The sequence below is a fragment of the Muscardinus avellanarius genome (genome assembly GCF_963383645.1).
Source record: "Muscardinus avellanarius genome assembly, chromosome: 14".
NCBI classification, from domain to species: Eukaryota; Metazoa; Chordata; class Mammalia; order Rodentia; family Gliridae; genus Muscardinus; species Muscardinus avellanarius.
The window spans coordinates 28,651,963-28,675,864 of record NC_137800.1 but is presented as its reverse complement, the minus strand read 5'-3'; the positions used below and the strand labels follow the sequence as shown (position 1 = coordinate 28,675,864).

The 23,902-nt window shown below is 36.2% G+C and overlaps 1 protein-coding gene across 1 annotated transcript in view; it reads right to left on the bottom strand.

Moving 5' to 3' along the window:
• Window positions 1-201: 201 nt before the first annotated feature.
• Window positions 202-23,902, bottom strand: part of NEIL3 (nei like DNA glycosylase 3) — a gene marked incomplete at its 5' end in the record, with an annotated part of 49,169 nt that continues 25,468 nt past the window's right edge. The window contains 8 exons of the mRNA XM_080709758.1: window positions 202-451; window positions 3,307-3,481; window positions 10,443-10,863; window positions 12,358-12,527; window positions 17,742-17,908; window positions 19,381-19,455; window positions 22,074-22,287; window positions 22,586-22,720. Coding sequence (XP_080565884.1) covers window positions 269-451; window positions 3,307-3,481; window positions 10,443-10,863; window positions 12,358-12,527; window positions 17,742-17,908; window positions 19,381-19,455; window positions 22,074-22,287; window positions 22,586-22,720 — 1,540 coding nt within the window. The 3' untranslated portion in view covers window positions 202-268. The remainder of the gene's footprint in view (window positions 452-3,306; window positions 3,482-10,442; window positions 10,864-12,357; window positions 12,528-17,741; window positions 17,909-19,380; window positions 19,456-22,073; window positions 22,288-22,585; window positions 22,721-23,902) is intronic.

The window sequence follows — 23,902 nt, the reverse complement described above, 5'->3', positions numbered from 1 at the left end:
TGTTTGAAGACAGCCAGGTGTGATGGAGCACACCTATAATCTCAGTGCTTGAGACAGGAGGATTTCTACTTTGAGGCCAGCCTCAGCCTCAGCAATTTAGCAAGGTCCCAGCAACATAGTGAGACCCTTTTTCAAAACCAAAACGAAAACAGGTCTGGGAGTGGAGGTTGGAAGTAGAATGCCCCTGGGTTCAATTCCCAGTACAAAAAAAAAAAAAAAAAAGTTTGAAGAGATGAAATGCCAGATATTTTACAAAATAGAAAAGTTATTAGCATCCTGGAATAATTCTTATTCCGGGTCCATTTTCTGCCCACTGGAAAAAATTGCACTGTTTTTCCTTCTCAAAAGGACACACAAAAAAACTCTTTCCATTATTCGGTCCAATCTTCAACACTGTCTTCATGATGGAGCGCCTGCCGTGGTTGCAGAATGGAAAGGACAAATCTGCCCACTAGGGGGAAAACAGATAGCACTGTAAAGTTTCTGTGGGAGTTACAATGATGTACACAATAAGCCGGGCTCCTTTGATTGGTGTCATAGAGTCTTCACTCCTGTTGCTATCATAAGCCATTACTTACTGATTTTAAAAAAGCTTATATAAACCACCTCTCTTACAGATTTGTTTGAATCACACAGAAAAGGGCCTTCATTCCGAGCTTCTAAATATCTGAAGACATATATACAGAAGCTTCTTTCCTTTGCTCAGTATAACTGAAAACTACCAGAATCTTTCTATAAAGCAATTACCACTGCTCCTGCTATAGGTTTTATTTTACTTAAAATTATAAGATCAAAGATTTATCATAAATTTAATACTAAACTTGCATAGTATCTTGGGAGAAGAAAGGATCCAGTAGGTAGTGACCCAGATCAAATTAAGCAGATTTCGTTGTATTTTTTTATTTTTACCAATTTTGGCCTCCTTGAGAGTTATGAAAGAGTCTGTTATTACTACTAATATAGTACACAATGCTAAGTATATTTTTTCTATTGTATCTCTAAAAGCTTCTCAAGGAGGAGACCTTTCAATTCAGTAGACTAGAGTCACAACTTGTCCAAGGGATAGACCAGAAATCACTATCAAAATTTCCCTGGGAGACTCCTCAAGAAGATACCATATTGAAGAAAGGTATTTTACTCTTGATAAGCTCAACCAAGAAATTTGCTCCACCACTAAAACAGAATTTTCCCCCCAGTTATATACCAGATGAAGTGTCACTTGGAAAAAAGAGCATATTTAGACATTAGAATAACACTCAGCATGGCAAGATGCTCACTCAGAGGAAGGTAGGAAGGAACTGATGAAAGGACCCCAGATTACTGTCTCCCATCTCAGACTTATTTTGAGACATTCCCATAGATGGGAAAAACATGTGAGATCTCTTAAATTATTTTTTTATTCTAGCTTGTGTACTGGGATCCATGAAGGTTATTGCAATCCAAGATATGTACACTGATTTTCTCATGTATCTCTATCTGATGCATAGCCAAAATTTTTCATGTAGCACTGAAGTTAAAAGAAATGAATTCTTAGCCAAGTGTGGTGGTGCACGCTTGTAATCCCCGCACTTGGGAGGCGGACACAGGAGGATCGCACAGGTTCGAAGCCAGCCTTGCTGGCTTAAGAGACCCTGTTACCAAATAAAACTATAAAATAGGTCTGGGAGTGTAGCCTGGAAGTAAAAGGGTTTCCAGGAACCCCAGTACCACCAAAAAAAACCCCCAAACAAACAAACAAACAAACAAACAGATTTCTTACTTTGGATGATTAAGCAAATGAGTACTACTAGTACATTTTAGCCTTTTTTAATCTTTGAGAACCTGTGGCAACATTTTTACTTGTGATTACAAATATGATAAAGCCTACTAACCTAAGTTATTATTTTATATTATTATCATTATTCTCCTGAACCTCTTCAAATTTTAAGTTAATCAACACCCAAGGTTTACTAATATGGCGGTTTAAAGTGTAAAGGTAGAGTTGGGCGCAGTGACACATGATTGTAATCTCAGTACTTGGGAAACTGAGACAGGAGGATCCTAAATTTGAGGCCAGCCTCAACAACTTACCAAGATTCTATTTAAAAATAGAAAATAAAAAGGGAGCAGAGGATGGTGGTGCACGCTTATAATCTTAGCATTTGGGAGGAGGACTGTAGTTCGCGGACAGCCTCAGCTACTTCATGAGGCTCTTTGCCAACTCAGTGAGACCCTGTTTCAAAAGAATAAAAAATAGGGCTGGGGGTGTATCTCGGAGGTAGAATGCCCCTGGGTTCCACCCAATACTGAAAAAAAAAAAAAAGATAATAAAAAGCCAACTAGAATGGCAATCATTCAAAACACAAACAACAAATGCTGGCAAGGATGTGGAAAAGTGGAAAGTCCAATACATTGCTGGCAGGATTACAAATTAGTGCAACCATTTTGGAATACAGTAGAGAAGATCCTCAGAAGAATGGAAATGAACTTACCATATGACCCAGCAATACCACTTCTGGGTATCTACCCAAAAGAATGGAAACCAAACTACCAAACGAATGCATGCATATCTGAGCTCATAGCTCCACAGTTCACCATTGCCAAACTATGGAACCAGCCAAGATGTCCATCAACAGATGAATGGATTATGAAACTATGGAATATGTACACAATGGAATTCTACTCAGCCATAAAGAAAAACACAATTATGTCATTTACAAGGAAATGGATGTAACTGGAAGGCATTATGCTAAGTGAGACTAGTCAGTCACACACACAAAAAAAGAAATCGGATGCTCTCCTTAGTACGTGGAAGCTAGGGAGAAAATGGGTCATAGGAGGAACTCTGGACAAAGAAGGAAATACTATGAGCAAATAAGGTGACCTAACTGAGGGATGGGAGGGGGGGGGAAGAAAATTCTCTAATTCACATGATGTACATTAACAAACATATCAATGTCAACCCTAAGCCAAACATGAGAAGGAGAGAGAGGGAGGAAATGGGGCAAGAATTGGGTAAGGGCTAATTGGGTGATGTGTGCGTGTATGCCTCCACCATCTTGTACTCCATTAAGATGTATGACTATAATGCACCAATAACTATTTAAGAAATAATAAAAATAATAAAGGGCTATAAAAATAATAAAAATAATAAAATAATAAAAATATAGCCTGGAGGTAGAATATTCCCTAGCTCAGTCTCTGGCACCAAACTATAAATAAATTAGTTAATAATCAAAGGTAAAATTTAAAAAGCATTGCTACTTGTTACATTTTTATTAAAAAATTACGTTACATCATAGTAAGTTTGATAAATCTTAGACCTACTTCAAAAAATCCGCATTGCATTTCTCTAGGTAGAGGACAAGCGTAAAACTGCCTTCCCTTGTTTTCGCCAACCTTCCTCACCACTCGGAGAACACACAGGCGGTTGTGTTTACTGCATCGAGGACTGCCAGCATTTAAGGTACAAGGACCATCTGTCACCTGAGTCTGGAGTTCACTGTAATGACAAGTTACAAAATCACTTCAGCCTAATAGCGCCAAAGGGATTATTCACACCACTTCACCTGTACTTGTTAGAATTCTGCTTCTATGAAAAAATTATATGAAAAAGTAGGTCAAGGTCAACTTCAGGCCTTTCCACAAACTACTGCCTTAAATCTTTGTTTTCCTAGGTCACCCCAAATCCCTTGCAAAGCTACCTATGCACCTAAAGCTCACAGCCTAAATTTCTAAAGAATAAAAACAGCTGAATGGTGTAACTAGTACATCAAATTTTCTTAAGTTCTTGTTTTGGACATTCAGCTCTTCTCTTATCCAACATTACAATGCATTTTATTACAAGTCATTTTTATTTCTTCTAAAATATTCTCAAGTCTAGCTGGCCCCTGCCCCACAAAGGAACCAGAGTCACAATCTTCCCTAATTATCTTCTCATTGGTAGAAATGCCCATCAACGGCTCTGACAAGGCCACAGAGATCACTCTCTCTACTGTCCACTTTAAAGACAATTTTCTATGCTTTTCTTTGATCAAGGCTACTATAATAGTCGCAATCATACTCTAGCAAGAAATGGGCTGCCTGGAAGAGCAGAGATGTGTATTTTGTGAAGCTAGTAGGAAGTTTTATCTTCCTCACAATTAGAATCAAGAGCATTTGGAGGTCATTCCTGTGTGCAAAGAATGACCCCACGAGGTGACCTTAAACTCTAGTTGTACAAGCAGAACTTTCTCTTTGAAAAGCAGCTTCATTACTTTTAATTTTCTGTATTTAAGTTATCTAAAATCATGCCTTTATAATAGATTTTTAATATACCTGTTACAGAGGGAAAAAATTATAACAATTAAAACCAGGGTTTGGGGTAGAACTCAGTGGTACCAGAGGTGCTTAGTGGGTACAAAGCCCTCAGTTTGCACCTGAAACAAAATAAAATACAAAACAAAAGCAAAATTCCAGTTAAACAAAACCAGGAGTCCTCATTTATATCCCTTTTTAAAAGCTTTTAATGATAAGCAGCTCATCCTTTCTCTTTTTGGGTAAAGTCTCTCAAGAGCAAAGTATTATTCTCAAATAATTAAAATTATTTAAAAAGCAAAGGTAAAAAGCAAACCCTGTTCCTTGCTTCCTAAACTACATCTTGACATACCTGTTTCTATAAAGATGCTTCAACGAATCATATCTAATTAAAATGCTCAGAAAATGCTCTCTTTTATTTGCGATAAAACTGATTTTAACTCATCTCTAAGAAGAGATGCTTAAAGTACTGATTTAAATAGTGTTTGTTAGGGTGAACATAAACATTTTGAGGGCAGTTTTTGAAGCTGTTCTCACAGTAGCCATTTGTAAAACAAAAGCAACTGCAGGTATTGCTAAGAATATCATTACAATTAGATATTTAACATGCAAGTATTTTGTACCTTTTTCAAAGGAATGGTGGTGGCTTACATGCTAAAATCATGAGCATTATCAAATTAAAAATAGCGAAGCTAAAAGGCAATAAGCTTTTCTTTTCCACAACCCTCCATCTCACTAACTGCTTCTGAAAGAAGTAATGTGTAAACTTTGCCTTCAGCCAGACATGGTGGTGCGCACCTGTATCCCCAGTATTTGGAAAGCTGAGACAGGAGGATTGTAGGTTCCAGGCCAGCATGCTAACTTAGTGAGATCTTATTTTAATAGGAAAAAATAAGAAAAGGTCCTGGAGGTGTAGTTCAGAGGTAGAATGTTCCTGAATTTAATCCCAAATACCACAAAAATAATAATAAAGAAAAAAAAACTTTTAATTTCAAGAAAAGCTAAATACCTGTGAATAGTTGTAGAGAAGTCCAGAGATTTAAAAACTGAAGGTTTAGCCAGGCAGGGTGGCACACACGTGTAATCCCAGCATTTGAGAGGCTGAGACAGGAGGATTGTGATTTGAGGAGAGCCTCAACTACCACTTAGTGAGGCCCTTTGCAACTCAGTGAGACCCTGTTTCAAAATAAAGAATAAAAAATAGGGCTGGGGAAGGTGTAGCTCGGAGGTAGAATGCCCCCGGATTCCATTCCCAGGACTGCAAAAAATAAAAATAAAAATAAAAAAATAAAACAAAACAAAAAACAAAACAAAATAACAACAGTTTTACAAATTATTTTAAAGGTGGCCACTTTTGGAACAACAGTTTCAATATTTTTTTAACCTATGTGCTTCAACCTGGCGCTCTCCGGGGATCTGCATATCCAGGGAGAGGTTAATTCTTTATTATAGATGGTTTTCTGAGTGGGGCAAAGGTGAAAGGTAAGATTAAGGAGGAAAGGAAAGGCCTCAGCATCTTCTCTTTGGCTCACTTTTGTCTTCCATTTTGTTTCTCCCTTGGTGTAAACTGAAAGGAAAAGCAAGTCATGCGCTATCTGGGTACCTGGAATGTGTTCCACTGACCAGAAACATTAGCATCACCTCTGAGCTCCACAGATACACAGAACTGTCTGTGCCCCAGTCTACGGACTCAGAACCTGCATGTGAACAAGATTCCCAGGTGATACACATGCACGTTAAGTTGTGAAGCCATGAGTTAATGTAGCCAAGATACTGAATACCACCTGTGATCACATCAACTCTAAATATGCATGGCTAATCTTAATTTTATGATAGAAAACATTATCCAGGATAATTAAATGTTCTCCTTAATTGAAGACATCTTGGTTCCTCTTTGTTTCAATCATTATTTAAAAACTTTCTAAAACGTAGCAGAACATGTTCTTAGGTAAATCAGCGTAGGTAGAAAAGAGTTTAACTTATTTTTGATGAGTAGGGCCATTATTTTGAATACAGACTCACAATTGGCAAAGTAATATCAGACCTTGGTTGGCAAACATTTTCAGATATCACATTTTAGGCTTGTGGATCTCTACAACTACTCAACTCTGTTGCTTATAATGTGGAAAGCAGCCATAGAAAAGAACTAAGCAGCCGGGCGTGGTGGCGCACGCTTGTAATCCCCGTGCTTGGGAGGCAGAGACAGGAGGATCGCGCAGGTTCGAAGCCAGCCGCGCGTGCTGGATTAGGAGACCCTTGTTTCCAAATAAAAAAATGTAAAAATAAGTCTGGGAGTGTAACCCGGAGGTAGAAGGGCTTCCAGGAACCCCAGTATCACCAAAAAAAAAAAAAAAAAAAAAAAAAAGGAAAAGAAACAAGAAAAGAACTAAACAAATGGAAATTAAACTATATACAAACAGGTGTTGGCTGGATTTGGCCCTGCTGGGTGTAGTTTGCAGGAACTGACCAGCATTAGAATCAAGAACAATGCTTGAGACCCAAAAGGTTCTCAATAAATACTAATAAATAAAATTGAACACAGATCAGATAAAAGCTATCATCAAGGAAGAAGACAGAGCCAAGCATAGGCTTAAAATTTTAAATCGAGTGTTAATTTCCAGTGATAAATTTATCAATGGCTTAACTTATTTTGTAGACAGGATAATTCACTGTAATAGAAATGAGGACATTTTTAAAACAAATCAGCCCAATTGAATGTTGCTTTTGTCATCAGAGATTATTTCAAGGGTTAAAATGAACACAAGCTAAATGACTTGGCCTGGATGGTCCCACGTGGGTCTGAAACCTTTAGGGATTGAGCACTTCAGAAGGTGACCAGAAGCTAGGCATGGTGGTGCATGTTTGTAATCCCAGTACTTGGGAGGCTGAGACAGGAAGCTGGCAAGTTTGTGGCCAATCTCAGCTACTTAGTGAGACCCTGTTTCAAAATAAACAATAAAAAATAAGCCAGGGGGTGTAGCTCAGAGGTAGAATCCCCTGGGTTCAATCCCCAATACTGAGAAAGAAAGAAAGAAAGAAAGAAAGAAAGAAAGAAAGAAAGAAAGAAAGAAAGAAAGAAAGAAAGGGAGAGATAACCCAGAAACTCATACAGTGAGCTGGTGCTTGGCCAGGGAGGAGTGCAGACTTTCCACACCACTTGTGGTGGTGAGGAAATGCTAATGATACTGACAGCATCACCTCACTCTTCTTTTTGAGCCTTTGCACTAATTTAAAAAAAAAAATCAACCTAGGACACATGCTTTCTCTGAAAATATATCACTGTGTTTGGATCTGTGTTTATAATAACTGGATAGAAGATTTAAAACTGTTTCTAGTAGCTATTTTTAACTGCTTAAAAATTGGTTCAATTATGTAATTTATAACCCAGTAGCTGAATTAACATTCAAGTAGGTCTAAAGGACTGATCCAAAAATATGCCTCATCAACATAGTATGTATGGTGTGATGATGAGATCAGTAATTAAGAGAACAAAAGTCAAATTAATTACCCTGTAATTATTAAAGAAAAAAAGTAAACTGGCTATAAATTCTGAGTGGACCACCTGCTTTAATAGTATTATGCTGTGAGCTTCTGCTAGGCATCTTGTCCACAAGATGAACACTGTAGCTGCCAGACAAGGAGAAAAATGAAATAAATGACAGTAATTTGCAATTTATTCCTTGTAAAGTAGCTGGGTGCAGAAGGGCTGCTGGGTGAATTTATTTCATCACTTGACATTTATTCTGCTAGTTGATCTTGATTGATTGTGGAGTCTCTGTCCTGGTGTTCTTATACTCAATACATATACATGGCTGCAGCATTGCTAAGTAATGTTGTGCACTGTGATTAATCATACGATTCTATTACTAATGGCTTATGAAGGAATTGCTTAAATCTAAGGTTACATTAATGTTTTTTTTTAAATCCCTAATTCATTAGTTAAATTGTCTGAGTTTTTTTTTCTTTAAAGCACCAAGGAAATAAAAAATATGCCAAGATATTTCATCTGGGTACAACAAATGGCAGACTAGTTTAAAATGATCATTTCTATCTTTTTTTTTTTTTTTTTTTTTTGGCAGTACTGTGGCTTGAACCCAGGGCATCTACCTTTGAGTTACGCCGCCAGCCATATTTTTTTTATTCTTTATTTGGAAAGAGGGTCTCACTAAGTTGTGGAGGGCCTTACTAAGTAGCTAAGGCTGGCTACAAATCTGCAATCCTCCTGTCTCAGCCTCCCAAGTACTGCATTACAAGCATGAGTCACTATACTGGCTTCTTCTTCTTCTTCTTTTCTTTCCTACTTAAGCAACAGCACAGAAAAGCTGTTCAAAATTGATTTTTCCTACAGGATAGTCTCCCAACTAAGTCATTCTTAACTTCTTAATAATTTTCATCATGAAGCACTAGTTAGGGTTAAAACAAAAAGGTGGTATATTTATCCGGTCAGTTAAACATTTGGCCCCCATAGCTTAGTTCAAATGTATCATAGACAGGACCCAAGCCAATTATCATAAGTAATTATGAACAAAATATTTTGAAAATCCAGTCATGGATAAATCATGAGGATTTACTGGTGGTAAATTTAGATTTGGGACAGGACACTTGAGCTAAATGCATGTCTTGAACAAGAGCTATCTCAGAATTATTATAAAATGCATTTTTAAGGGTTCTTAGAGTTCAGTCTAGGACTGTACACCAGGTGGCCCTTCATCCCTGTTATCTAGTAGCAAAGGCATAGCTAATTAGAGGAAAATTAGCAACCAGAATCCCACCTGAGATTATTTTAGATTCCGCTCAAAGTAACTCTGTCTCCCATTAGCAGAAAAAACCAGAGACATGCACGGGGAGAGGATCCTTCATATGTCATATACTCTTCTCTAAAAAATGCTAGATATATGGCACTTGCTTTTTGATGGGGGTGGGGGGAAGCAGTTCTGAATACAAAGTCGTAGGAAAATGCCTCTTTCTGATGAAGGCATTGTATCGGGTTGTGATGGTTAGGAAGTCCAGATAAAAAGGAAATGAGGTGGGGGCAGGAGACAACACAAAATTGTTTCTGAAGCTGCCAAATTCATTTAAGGAATGACATGCTTGTTCAGATTTCTGAATTTTGGTTAAGAGCAATTAGAGGTCTTCTGGACATATGGCTGGAATTTTCACAAACACACCTGGTCTAATAGTATTTATTAAATGGATTGACATCTTTTACATTTCAGTAATAAAAATAGCATGTATGCTTTTTGGGAGAAATAGAGACCACTATCCCACATGGTGTTTTTTAGATGCAGCCACATTCTTTAACAGAAACGTCACTAAACATATTTCACATTTCTCTTTTTAAAATAGAGGACATGACACTGGGCGTGGTGGCGCACGCTTGTAATCCCCTCGCTTGGGAGGCGGAGACAGGAGGATCACACAGGTTTGAAGCCAGCCTCGCTGGCTTAAAAGACCCTGTTTCCAAATAAAAAATATAAAAATAGGTCTGGGAGTGTAGCCCGGAGGTAGAAGGGTTTCCAGGAACCCTGGTACCACCAAAAAAATAAATAAATAGATAGATAAATAAATAAATAAATAAATAGAAAATAAAATAGAAAACACGAAGGTAGGTGTGTTGGTGCATGCCTGTAATCCCAGTATTTGGGAACCTGAGACAGGATGACTGCAGATTTGAGGCCAGCCTTAGCAACTTGGTAAGACCTGCTTCAAATTTTAAAAATAGGGCTGAGAGTGTAGCTCAGAGGTACAATGCCCCTGAACTGAATTCCCAAAGTCCCCCCCCCCGAGAGAAAAATCTGACAGTGGTTATTAATAACTGGTATGATTATGGGCAATTTAAATAATTTTCTTGATAGTTCCCAATATTTTCTAAATATCCTGTATTGACAATGTTGGTTACAGTTGAAAAAATAACTTTTTATAAATGTAGGAAAAATCTGTTTATTTCCTTCCCTTCTCTAATATAAGCTAGAAAAAGGAGGCAAATTTCAATAATAGTTTGTCAGTGTCTGATTTGTGCTATCAAAATCAATCTAGCTTCCTTAGCAATGGATGACTTTTCTGCCTTCTTAAAACTTAATGTAATACAAATACTTTACAGATCCTAAAAGTACCTTTTAAAAAGCTTAACACAAATACCTAAAAGACTAAGGTTAGAAACATCGTACCTGTTAGAAAATCCAAGGTTGTAACTTTTGAGATCTGGTGCTGAGTAGTGGGTTGCTTTCAATTTTTTATGTGCTGGACTAAATAATTCAGACTGAGAGCAGACCATAGGTGATATGTTTACTTTGTTAGATAGTTGAGTTATATAGTTTGCTCTTTCCTTGGAGGGATGCTGTGCATCACTAAAACAAACGTTTGTAGGAAGAGAGTTTTCATATTCTCTGTCTAGTATCTGGCTTTGGCTTTTTTTCCTCTCCAAAGTGCTGGATTTATCGCTAAAGTCAGTTAAGACAAGGGTTGCCCTTCCAAATGCGGTTTTCCTGTTGATCTTCAGTTCTGTGTGTGTGTTCCCAAAGCTATTACAAGGGTACTTCACTAAGCTGTTAAAGGTGATAGACTTTTCTTCATTCTCCGGCAGTGAACCTGGAAGAAGATAAGGATACGTAACCCTGTGATATTCCTGAAAATAGAATGCAGTGACTACTTGAAACATGTTTTATTGGACTCAAAAAAATTAGTTCACTTTATAACAGTGAAGTCATATGTAGAACTAATAATACAAAGTTATCTTGGGCAGGCCGTAATTAATCATTGTCAGGTTAGGAAAAAGTATTATTTAAAAACGCAAAAATGTTTTTTTAAAAAAAACCTACTGGGACCCAGAGATGGGGTTAACAAAGACTTATACTTACTTTGTATTAAATTTAAGCATTTAAGAGTTTATTCATCTATCAGTTTTGTTAATATTAGACAAAGAGTTCAAGCAATAGTAATTAAGAGATAATAACCCACAAAGCTTCAGGTCAACCATTACAGACTTCTGTATGGACTACCAGGAAGGTTTCCATGAATAATAAGACAAAGTAAAAGGTTCACTTAAAATAAGTAAAGATGAATTACAAACACTTAATATTTATTAAATGAAATGTTGCAACAAAGTATCCTAGGATTTTGGGATCTACACTATAATTGATTCTAAATTATAATTAAGATACTTGTCTCTCATCCTCAGGAAAAAAAAAAAATGAAGAAGGAAACAGTTAATCAGATGTGTGAAGGCATTTGAGAATGTTGAAACAAATGTGGAAACCCAAGACTGCATTTTTCTCAGGGCGGCTTGCTGAACAATGCTGAAGATAGAAGGATGGGTAGGAGGTGCAGTCCCCTCGCCTATTCGCAAAGCTGGGCAAGGGGTGATGTCTGCCTTGCAGTCCCAGGGAACAAAACACAATGTGACAGCTAACACAATGCAAGGGTCCCCAAGTCAAGAATGAACTTTCTCATCTCTAATTGAAGAAAGAAATAACACTTTGAGAACACAATAGAAGCTGCATCAGTGAGATGGTTCTTAATCACAGGTTTCCTCTGAGGTTTTACATTCTCTGAACGCATGAAATTGTAAGCTATAAAGAGTTATTTTGAAGGATTTCAATGAAATCAGTACAATTGTCTGGGTAAAGATTTTAATAACAAGGGGTAGGAAGGATAAAGAAGAGAAAAAATTCAGCATTTTTCTATTCCACCTGCAAAGATATTCTTACAGAAAGCCTTCCTTTCAATTTATGAAACACTTGGACTGAATAACAAACCCGAAAGTTGCTGAAATCTGCATAAAACAAAGCTTTATTGAATAATTCATTAGAAACAGTAGAGAACAGATGTGATCATCCCCGTTTTTTGAGATACAAAGACACATACTGTTTTAGCAGAAGCATGTTTTCCCTCTCTGTTTAAAAAATATATATATTCAACAGAATATCAGCATGGTTTACATGCAAAAGCTGGCAATTCCTTTAAGACTTCAAGAAAGCATTTTACTTAGTTATGGAATATCAAGATGGACAAGATATATACTTGGCTTTGTATAAATAACCCTCTTGGAAATGTAACAAACTCAGAATCAAAATTCAGTCTTACCAATAGGCCTTGTGGTCAAGCAAGCATCACAAGTCTTAGCAGAGGGTTTATTTATTAGTGTACAGACCATACAAGTCCACTGTTCTTCAGATTTCCGGGCCACCAAATCCATAAGATGATCCCCTCTGCTAAACGTCCAATTAATCATAGTATTTCTAGTTGGCAGTTTGCTATAAAACAATTTAAAGAGTTAATCATTAATAGTATTAGTGCCTTATTCTTATACATTTTGGAAACCATTACAAAATTATTAATACACTAATACTTATTATATGCTTAGAAGTCATAATTATATCTTGGGCCCTGCTGATTACAGAAATAATAGAAGTTTTTATTCAGTTAGAGCTGGTTTTATTTTAAACCAACTAATAGTACTTCATAAAACCAGTTGGAAGCCAGGTGTTGTGGCACATGCTTGTAATCACAGTACTTGGGAGGCTAAGACAGGAGGATCTCACAGGTTCAAAACTAGCTAGCCTCAGCTACTTAGTGAGGGAAGCTCTCAGCAACATAGTGAAACCCTGTTTCCAAATAAGATATAAAATAGGGCTGGGAGTGTAGTCCGGAGGTAGAAAGCCCCTGGGTTCCATCCCCAGTAGCACCAAAAAAAAAAAAAAAAAAAAAAGTTGGAAATATCACAAATAATATTTTAGTACTTTCAACCCAAAACTATGTTGTATTCAACTAAATCATAAAGACTTTACAACAGTAATTAGAGCATTTATTAAAGTGAGAAATTGTTTCATGTGTCCTGAAAATTCTAGAAACTTCTGACTTTCTTTATGATATCTGCTAAACAAAATATTAATTGGCTGATCTACAATGATGAAAAGGACATCCATCTGTTATTTCTCTTCATATGAAAATATTTCAGATCTACTCTCTAATCACTACTCATATCTAATTATCAGATGAGTAAAGAGAAGAAAATCAACCCTGTTTTTGGCCATAGCTGTAAATCCTCCTCCTCCTCCTCCTGGAATTCTTCTTTGGCCATTTGTTGATATGCAAACGCCTTTCTAAAGCTCTGAGGCAGTCCTTCCCCTGCCTATTGTACAGGTGCAAACCTGAAGAGCATCACCTGTCTAAGCAACCCAGCAGTGTCAGTATTTTTTCTCATGATTTCAAACATTAGTATTTTTTTTTAAAAAAAGCTCTTCCATGTAATGGCTACGTATCTTACATTTCAGAACATGAGTTCTTTGACTTCCAAAGTCAGCTTTGACTTCTGTAATATTTTGCTCCGTATGTATGATTTTACCAGTTTTTAGATTCAAATTCATCTGGTAAAATAATAGCACAAAAATCTAAAAGTAAAATACATCTCATTATGATTCTTTTATCTTTACTTGCCTTGACTTTTAATACACTCAGTATTTCCTAACTTTTGACACCTACAACTTGAGCAAATCCATTTCTGCTGCTTTAAGCTACCAAGTGTGTGGCAATCTGGTGCAGCAGGCACAGGAAACTAGTACTAATACAATTCAGAACTCTCCATTCTGCAACTCTACTACTTTGTCTCAGTAAATGGCATCAACCCGCACTCATCTGATCGACCCCCAAACCTAGAAGTCATCCTTAACATTTCTTTCCCTTATATCCTACATTTGATCCATCAGCAAATCCTGCAGAATCTACTGTTCACTCAGCGAAGACATGCCCTGGTCACTTCAAGAAGCAAGAAGACTCTGTCTTTAATCTTGAGCACCAGGGTCTGAACAAGAGACGCTGCTCTAATCCTTGCTTGTGGGCTGTTATCAGCCAGGCTATGGGGCTCCTTGACCCATGTATCACTCTAGTACCCTACCACGAACCAAGAAACAGCCTGGTAGCGATGTAAAATCTGAGGCAGTAGAGAAGGATCAAAGAGCTGGGCTTCTCAAAGTGAGGTCCCTAAGCACACTGGAAAAGTGAGATGCATATCCTCAGCTCCTTGCCTAGAGCTGCTGATACAGAAACTCTGAGGGTAGACCCAGCAGTCTCTATTTTAACAAGCCCTTGAGAAAATTCTGTTGCATGGCAAAGTTTGGGAACCACACCTCCAAAGCTTTCTTGCAGACAAAAACTAGTGCTTGAAGGCCGGGCGTGGTAGCGCAGGCTTGTAATCCCAGCATTTGGGAGGCTGAGACTGGAGGATCTAGGTTCACGGACAGCCTCAGCTATTTAGCGAGGTCCTTTGCAACTCAGTGAGACCGTTTCAAAAATAAAAACACTAAAAAATAGGGCTGAGGGTGTAGCTCAGAGGTACAATGCTCCTAGGTTCCAACCCTAGTACGGGAAAAACAAACAAAATAATAGTGCTTGAGGAAATTATAGGGAAAGTTAGAGATGTCATCAGCAATAGCCAACAGTGAGGATAAAAGACAACTTTCTAATCCAAGGATCAAGGACAGTTTAAAAAAACCCAGTAATATTGTAGGTAGTCATGGGACAAAGCAATTAAGGAGTATATAGCCAAAATGTGGAAGAATAAAATTACATGCTGTGTCAGGTAGTGAATGAATATCTTATTTTTCAGATATTTGTGGAATTTAAAAATTGTAGTTTCTTGTGACTTTTCACTCTAAACAGTCACATGAAGACTGAGGTATTTTGTTCCAGTCCTGGAGACTGGACCTGGGACCGTGTGCATGCTAGGCAAGTGCTCCACGAGAGACTTCTGTCCCCAGTCCAAGACTTAACTCTCTATTCATAATATTTTCTCCTTTTTCATAGAAGTCCCCCTAAACTGTGTAAGTTTCAGACGTTAACCCTACTTTAACTTCCAAAATTGTCCTAAATTCAACCACTTTATCATCCCTACTCTATTTCCTGTCGCCATCACTCATCACCTGTGCCGTTGTCAACCCCGATACTGCTGCTTCTCCCTGGTCACACTGTAGTCACTCTTTCACATAATGGCAGCTTGGAAATCCTTATAATACACAAGTTAGGTCATATCATTCATCTGCTCAAAGACATCCAAAGGCTTGCCAGCCCACTCAGTCAGTACTTCTCACACTGGCTAGAGTGATTTTTTAAAAACATAAATGAGTGGGCTGGAGGTACAGCTCAGTGGTAGGGCACTTGCTTAGTGCATGCGAGGGCCTGGGTTCAATCCCTAGCACTATACATTTGTGTGTGTACACGAACACACACACATACTTGCACTTTCCCCTGCCTCCGTTCTCTTCCTTGACTAAGTCAGAGTCTTCATGCTTTCTGGGATACTGTCTTTGAAAACTTCTCTCCCATCCCCAGATCTTTACAAGTCAACCTCTCTCTCTCAAAAACTTTTATCTTCTCACCCTGTCTAGAATGCACTTTCTCTGCCAGTATTTTTCTCCTACTATGTTTGATGTTTTTTGAGAGCACTGATGAGTACTTGGCATTGCCTGATTCCATATACATATATGTATAAATAGGTTTTTCTTAAAAAAAATCTCGTTAGGATATAGTAATCTATAAATATTTAATAGTTATGGTTTAACAAACAAATCTTGTCTCATGTATCTATTTAAAGTGCTTTCTTCAAGAGCATCTTAATTTTCCCATTATCAAATTAAAATGGCTCCCCCAAGCCTCACCCCCTCTAACTCAGCTAAATTTAACTTGTTCAATCATTTCCCCTACTGGTTCCTATAGTTTCCTTTCTTCTCCCTCTTTCATGGGCACCTTTTCTTCTTTTGATCAGCAAAAAAAGTTACAAGTCATGAGGCTCTCTACAGGACCTTCTCCCTTTTCTCTACATTCTCCAGCTATCGCAAATACTATCAGATATAATTAGTATCTCAGATTATCCCCAGAGGGGAATGGGAGGGGCATAAAGCACAAGTGGAAGAAGCAGTGCCTCTAAGGTATCTTTGCACTTCTCCAGGGAAATAAGTCACCAGCATAGTAAGTAATTGGTTTTTCTTACTCCAAATGAAACAGACTTTTAAAAACATCAATTTAAATGTTAATAAAATGAAAAATAGTTATGCAAAATAAAGTAGCATTTAAGGAGGGTTTGTATATAAAGGACTTCCAACCTGCTGCTCAATTTCTCTTTCAGTTGAATCATTTGCTATTTAATCCCCTCACCTCTGAAACAGTATTCATGGAGGGCCAACACTCCCTGGGAGCCCTCCAGAATGTACTTCTGCTGAAACCAGAAAAAAATTCAGTATCCTGAGGCTGGAGTTAAAGGCTTAAGCAGGAAGCAGGACTTTCTCTTTCTACCTGTTTTATTTGCAGAGCGCCCAGGCAAGGTCACCTTCATAGCTCTCAGTCGCTTCCTATAGCTCTCTCATTAATTCTGTGAATTACCCCAATATTCACTTGACTGCATGGCCCTTTAAAATTATGTTCTAAACATGAGCAACTATAAAATTGAACTTTCTTCCTAAGGCAAGCTTCTCATATCAAGGCTAAACCATCACAGGTTTTCTTCATGTCTCCTAGGTGCCCTCTGATGGCTCTGTCCCCTCAAAAATCTCTGCAGGTCAGGCCAGTGTTAGGAATTGCTTGCAAACAGCACTCAATTCTCATTAACTGGCAACCAACTATCAGCACATTTCCAAATCAGATGGCTTTTAAGACCTGAATATGCCTTTTTAAACGAACAACCCCCTATGCCCAACATACACAACCCCCGTGCAGGTCTCCATATGCATGAGGCGTCTCTGCCCAAGTGCTGTCCTCTTCCAGGAAATTCTTGTCCTATATCATCTTTGGCAAATCCCTACTTCCTTCCACTCTAAGCCCAAGGTCATCTCTTTCAAAAAGATTTCCTTACTCTTCCTAGATAGATCTAAGTGTTTTCTCCTTTATACTTCCATTGTCATTATTCTACCCATTCACAGCACTCATTTATTTCTTACTGCAGACCTTGGACACTGTGGAGGCTATATTCTATTTAGTCTGTATTCCCAGTATCCGGCATACAGCAAACCCCGATAAAGTAAATAAAAAATTCTAAAAGACCTAAAATATTTTTTATTAAGATTCTAAAAAGGAAAAGAATGACTTAATTTCTCCTAAAGAAACAAAACTCACATATATCAATTATAATAGGTAGAATGTATTTATAAACAAAAGCAAAAACTTTTGAAGATAGTTGTACTTTTCCCCCAATTATTGAGCCTTCTGGCACTCACTTTAAAAATTAAAAAATAGATTATTCCTAGGGGTTGGATGTTATTACCTGAGTTAGAGGATTTCTACCTGAATTCAGACATGATCAATAAGTCAGCTGTGGCTCCTTCAGGTTCTTTGAGGAAGTTATTTATACTGTTTCTTTTTAAAGGTTGAAATACTCTTCTATTATGTTCTCTTATGAAAAACTTGGCAATTATTTAGGCATACTCTCAGATTATTAGCCTTTTTGTTGGATAATTGAGGCAAACAATTAGATAGCTTACCATATGTCAACATGTTGAGGATTTTCTTTTTGACATTGAGGACAGAAATATGTCATTCTGTTACTTTCCCCTAAGCGACACACAGTTATTTTGCAGTAGCATTGACCACAAATAGGACGTTGGTAAACCTTATAGTGTTTAGAGATAGCAGATCCTGTTTTACGGCACTAAACAAAAATGAAAACAAAACATATGTAGTTAATATTATACACAATATGATGCTGCTAAGGAGCCAAGGATATGTTCTTCAAAGTCACTTTGGAAAACAGTGTTAAAATTTATATATATTTGCACATACGTCCATATAATCTTTTCTTTCATTTGCGAAAAAGGTATTGACAGGCTTCAGTAGTGTTTGTCAAATAAGATTCACGTGAATTAAGTCATCTCGACTTATTAGTATTCAAAAGTGTTCTTTGCAAAGCTTTATCCTCTTATCTAAATGATATAAAAGTTTTATATTTTAAAATGTCTTTTATGCTTTTAAGGTATTTTTTAATTGAACATAATTATGTGGTTAAAAGAAAAGACCAGATTAGCTTTAAATCTGATTATTTTTAGAACACTGAAGCTGCTCACTCAATTACAACAGCCAAAAACTTATTTCTAGGGGACAAAATTTAACAAGAGCATTTTTTTTTTTTAACCTTAGAGACTCACTGGAAAAGAAAAGAAAATTCAAATACCATCATAACAGAGAATATGTTCCATTTTGATATAAATTTTATTTCAAAGATATTTTAATACTTTCTGTCATGGGTTTATTATATTCACATACATTTAAAACTCTTACAAAAAGAATACTGTGGGTTTACATCAGCTATGTGAAAATTTAAAAGCCCAGAAATACGGTTCACCATATTTGAGCTGAAAATTAAGCAATTTATATTAATTTAAGCAAAGTATTGAACTGTCCGATTTAATGTGGGCAGAAAATGGGCTGCTTTCTATAGTCATACTTTTCTGGAAGAATAAGAGAACATGTATAATTTTAAAATAGCCATAGTTACTCAAGGCAGCTATGAAAAGCAAAAACCTCATTAACACTGTAGGTCAATTAATGAAGAATGTTACAATACCTTTCTTTCTGAGCATAGTAAAAATAAGAATTCCAAACACAGAAAATAGAGTATGATAGAAAATCAGATTTATTTATCATACTTTGTTTAAAATGTCAGATGAATTGAATTCTACGTATGCAAATATAAGACTTTAAAAATTTACATGTTGGCAGGCATTTACTTCATTCCTGGAACATTCTTTGTGGCTGAAAAATATATTATGATCCCATTTGATAGACGAATAAACTAAACTTAAAGAATAATTATCATAAAGTAATCTACCTTTTTCTACTTTGTTTCACATGGCCAAAAACATAAGGAGAGTCTAAATAAGATGATCACATAGCTCCTCCAAGAGTTGGTTAAAAAATATAAATTAATATAATCACAATTAGACAAGTCTGAATTGACTTATGACCTAGAATTCCAAGGTGTTAATTATGCCCATTAAATGTCATTCTCCTTTGTTGTAACTCCATACTCTTACCACTAGATGGCTACATACAGCTTTACCATTTTTTGTTCAATTAAAGGGAAACCATTGACATTTCATATAGTTGAAAATGTCTGGCTCTTACCCTGTAAAAGAGAATACTGAAATCACGTATCATCTTCACAAGGTGATGGGTCTGATCATCTGTTAACACGCAAACCTTAAAGTGGGAAAATAATAAAACATAATTTCATCATAATTTATTTTTACTGTAAGATATACCACTTGCCAGTTTTTTTTAAAAAAAAAAGAACTATAAACAAATTTAAATACATATATACCTTCTAGAACTCTATTTTTTATTTTTAGTTCATAGTAATATGGATGAAAACACCGCTACTGTTCATAAATTTTAATTCTAAACTCAAGTATTTATTGACTTTTCTGCATCAGACATCTTCAAAGTCTCAGTATTGTCTATCAGCCAATTGAAAAGCTTTGCATATTTGAAAAAGTGAAAATTAAAAAGAAAACAGAAGTGAAGGAAAAATAGATATAGGAGTAGACAATCATCAAGGCCACTATCAAGCTTTAAGATATAAATTTATACACATGTATTAATATTAAATTATTGTTAACATATGAAAGAACTCAGAATAGAGAATTTTGTGTGTGATAAAGTATGGCATATATCTCACTTGCTACCATTGTAGAATTTTCATTTGATACTTGTGCTTTCAATGGTAATTTCAAAAGAAATTATCTGATACCTTATTCTTGTATGCATATGAATATACATACACACATGAACCACACACACACACATATAATAGAAAACAATTTGTCAGTGACTATAAAAATGAAAGTTACTTAATGGATATGATCTTTCTAACAGTTAAGCATTCTTTCATTGTTTAGCTGAAATGTATGTATTTTAAAACATTTATTTATCACATATTACATACACATATTAAGAAATACCTTGAAATGTCAAACTGTGTTTTTTAAATAATTCTGCCTATACTTTTTCAGGAGGCTAATTGCTAACCTTAAGAAATGTCAGTCCAGGAGTGGTGGCGCACGCTTGTAATCCCAGCATTTGGGAGGCTGAGACCGGAGGATCGTGGTCTGAGAACAGCCTCAGCTTCTTAGTGAGGCCCTTTGCAACTCAGTGAGACCTGGTTTCAAAATAAAGAATAAAAAATAGGGCAGGGGTTGTAGTTCGGAGGTCGAATGCTCCTGGGTTCCATCCCCAGACCCGCAAAAAAAAAAAAAAAAAAAAAGTCAGGAATTTTTAATCCCTCAAACATTATGGGTAAATTATCTTCTACTAGATGAATGGTTGGCTGCATATATAGATAAAAAAGTAGACTTTCAGTTCATCACAGATAACAATACCTTTGGCTTTAAAAAAAATTGCATTTTCTGTAGAGGTGTAAATTATTTTATTTTTGCAGTACTGGGGATGGAACCCAGGGGCATTGTACCTCCAAGCTCCACCCCCAGCCCTATTTTTAGTCCTTTTTAATGTTTGAAACAGGGTTTCACTGAGTTGCGAAGGGCCTCACTAAGTAGCTGAGGCTGTCAGTGAACTGTGATCCTCCCGTCTCCACCTCCCAAATGCTGGGATTACAAGCGTGCGCCCGGTCAAGGTCTAAATGATTTTTTTTAAAAAAACTCATTCTTGTTAAAGTTTCATTTCATTGTAACCACAGTGAACTAAATTCACTCCAGCATCCAAAGCAGAACCTAATCTAGAATTATTAACTATTTTCTTTTAAAATTTAATTCCTACTGATTTGGATTTTACCAAAACCGTTTAGAAAGTATCTATACAAAACTAAAAAGTCTCTTTGAATTTATATAAACACAATTTAGTTAAAATAATTAATTATGTAAAAATAACCTAATAATAGGAATAACTTAGATATTAGAGTTAAAAATTTAGCTAACAGAAACAGATTTGGATAAAAGCCCTAATGTAGAATTCTTCCTTGAAAAGTAAAATGTATGTGTTCTACCTGGGTGTGGGTTCCAATCTTTGAATTCTTCAAAATATTGTTCTACTAATCATCTCTTTTCTACAATTTTAACATCCCGTTGTCTAACCAGTCCCCCTTCCCTAGATATTTAATTTCAAATCTCTCCAGTTGAAGATCAATAAAAGCTAAATATATCCCTGTCCTGGTATTTCTCTCGAGCACTTTAATACTATCTTCTTCATGCCCATCTAAACTACCTAAACTAGGACTCTCGATTTTGCTTTATTTGCTCCCTGATCACTTGTTCTTAGTTCCTGCTACCTGAATTCTGTTGTTCTTCTACCCAAATGGCATTTTCTTCCATCACCAGCGGCTATAAATAGGAATACATGAGTGTGTGTGGAGTGTAAATTTATGTCAGGTAGAAGAAGGAACTTGTGATCTTAACTCACTCATACATCCCACAAACATCCCTATAAGGCCTATTATATGTCAGACAGTATGTTATAGATGTTTGGATACACCACTGAACAATACTGATCTGTTCTAATCAGAGACAGCATCCTAACATATTTCTTAAACAATATATATAACAAGAATAATATATATGGTATGGAGAAAATAAGAATCAGAGCAAGTGAAGGAAGAGTGGAAGTGTGCAGCGGGAGATGCACTCATTATAATTTGAAGAGGGAGGTCACTGCTGGCTGCCCTGACAAGCTGATAGAGGAGTCAAGACATGAGAGCCACCTGAAGTCTGAGGAGAATGCAGTATGGCAAATTCACATTTGTGATTCCTATGTCTCCTAATAATATTTAAGAACAGAGAAATAATTTTAAAATATTTTAAATTTACTTTAACAGCTGGATGGAGTCCACTGTCAAAAAGAGCTTCATTTTTGATGATATTCCCTACCCCCGGCAACACTTTCTGGTCCAATAACACATCACACAGCATCCGACTTTTCTGCTTTTTAACTTCATTTTCTGCTCTTGAGAAACTAAATTTAGGTGAACATACATCTAATTCTTCCATCATTCTTATTTTCTGTTGGCTTTCCACTGAGTTTCTACAGTAAGAAATATAAATCACATTAATCATAAGTCTAGTTTACAATTTCATAGTGTCATTTAAAAATGAGCTCTGATATAAAAACACTATGTTTATCATGGCCTAAGAGTTTTATGTGGGTGAAGAATGAAGACCCTAACCAATTATATTATTTGAAGGCTCTTTACCATGAAATTTTAATGAATTATAAACTGTTTATTCAATAACATAGGTGATGTCCCAAGCCAAACTAAAAATCCAATCTTCTCAGTTTTGCAGATGAAGTATTGTTATCTTAATTAATTTATTTATTTTACCTGAGTTCTACTGATGAGTCAAAGAAACAAATCAGATCTTTGGTGAGCTGCACTTCAAGCACAGGAGAAACTCCGTTTTTACCTTTAGATTCAAGTGGATTAATCTTGATGGAGCCATTCATCCCAAAATGAATCCTGAAACAACAGCACACCTATTTCTGAGTAGAAGTATACAGCTTGTGTCAAACTTTTTCTTTTTCCTTTATTTTGACTACAAGCAAACAAATGTTAATCATGATAGGCATTCTGAATGGGCAAAAAGTAGTAGCTAATAATATATCTATATATCTATCTATATATCTATCTATCTATATATATATATATCTTATAATTTTGTATCCTTATAAAGCTAGAAGATGTGGCAATCAGCTTTTCAACCTACAAATAAAATAACTTTTAAAGAAATAATTAGGCCTCAATAATAAGCCCCCCAAAAATACCCCTGTTCTTTTCCTTATCAGATGAAATATCTTTTATTCATAGAATCTCTGGGTATTTTCTGATTCAAAGGCTTGAGATAAGGCTAAAGTTAAATTGCCTAGAGTTTGTGTTTATAAATTCTACAAAGTCACTAACATTCAAATTACTTATTTCTAGACACAGTGGATTGGAAATGTTTACCTATTGCAAAATAAAGCCTACAGTTTGAGAGGCTTTTATCTTCCACTCTACTTTGGGCTGAGCAATAGCACAATTTCTATGCAAAATCTTATGTATAAAGAGATGAAGAAGAAGAGCAAAGTAGGGGAGAGAGAGAGAGAGAGAGAGAGAGAGAGAGAGAGAGAGAGAGAGAGAGAGAGAAAGAACAACTCAATAGCTATTGTCTTCAATTCTTTTCGTTTTCTTTTATCTTTACATGTATTGGGAAGAAGGGATTTATAAATATTTACGGTTAACTTTAAAGCCACAATGCAGTGATGAAAAATTCATGACCTTTCAGATTTTATAGGATTGATTAGCATGTCCAGTAAAAAAAGGAAAAAAATGAAGTGATTTTGTAAGACCTCTGATGATGATCAAAAATGATTCTCAAGATGAAATACAGTGTTCTGCCTTTCAAATCCGTCTTCTTATAGCTTTGTCGAGTTAATAAATATGGTTCTTTTGGCAGCAAATATTACTGCTTTGTGCTTCTAATTCCAAAGCACCATGTTGGAGTATTGTACAAGGTTAACCAGTCTAACTTTAAAAATGTGGGTTTTAAACTCTGTGTGCCCTACTATCAATCATAAATGCATTTTACATGCCCCATAGTTCTTGACAGAAAAAATGTGTGCCTGTAAGTACTCCATAATTTAGCTTATGGAGGTTCAGCCC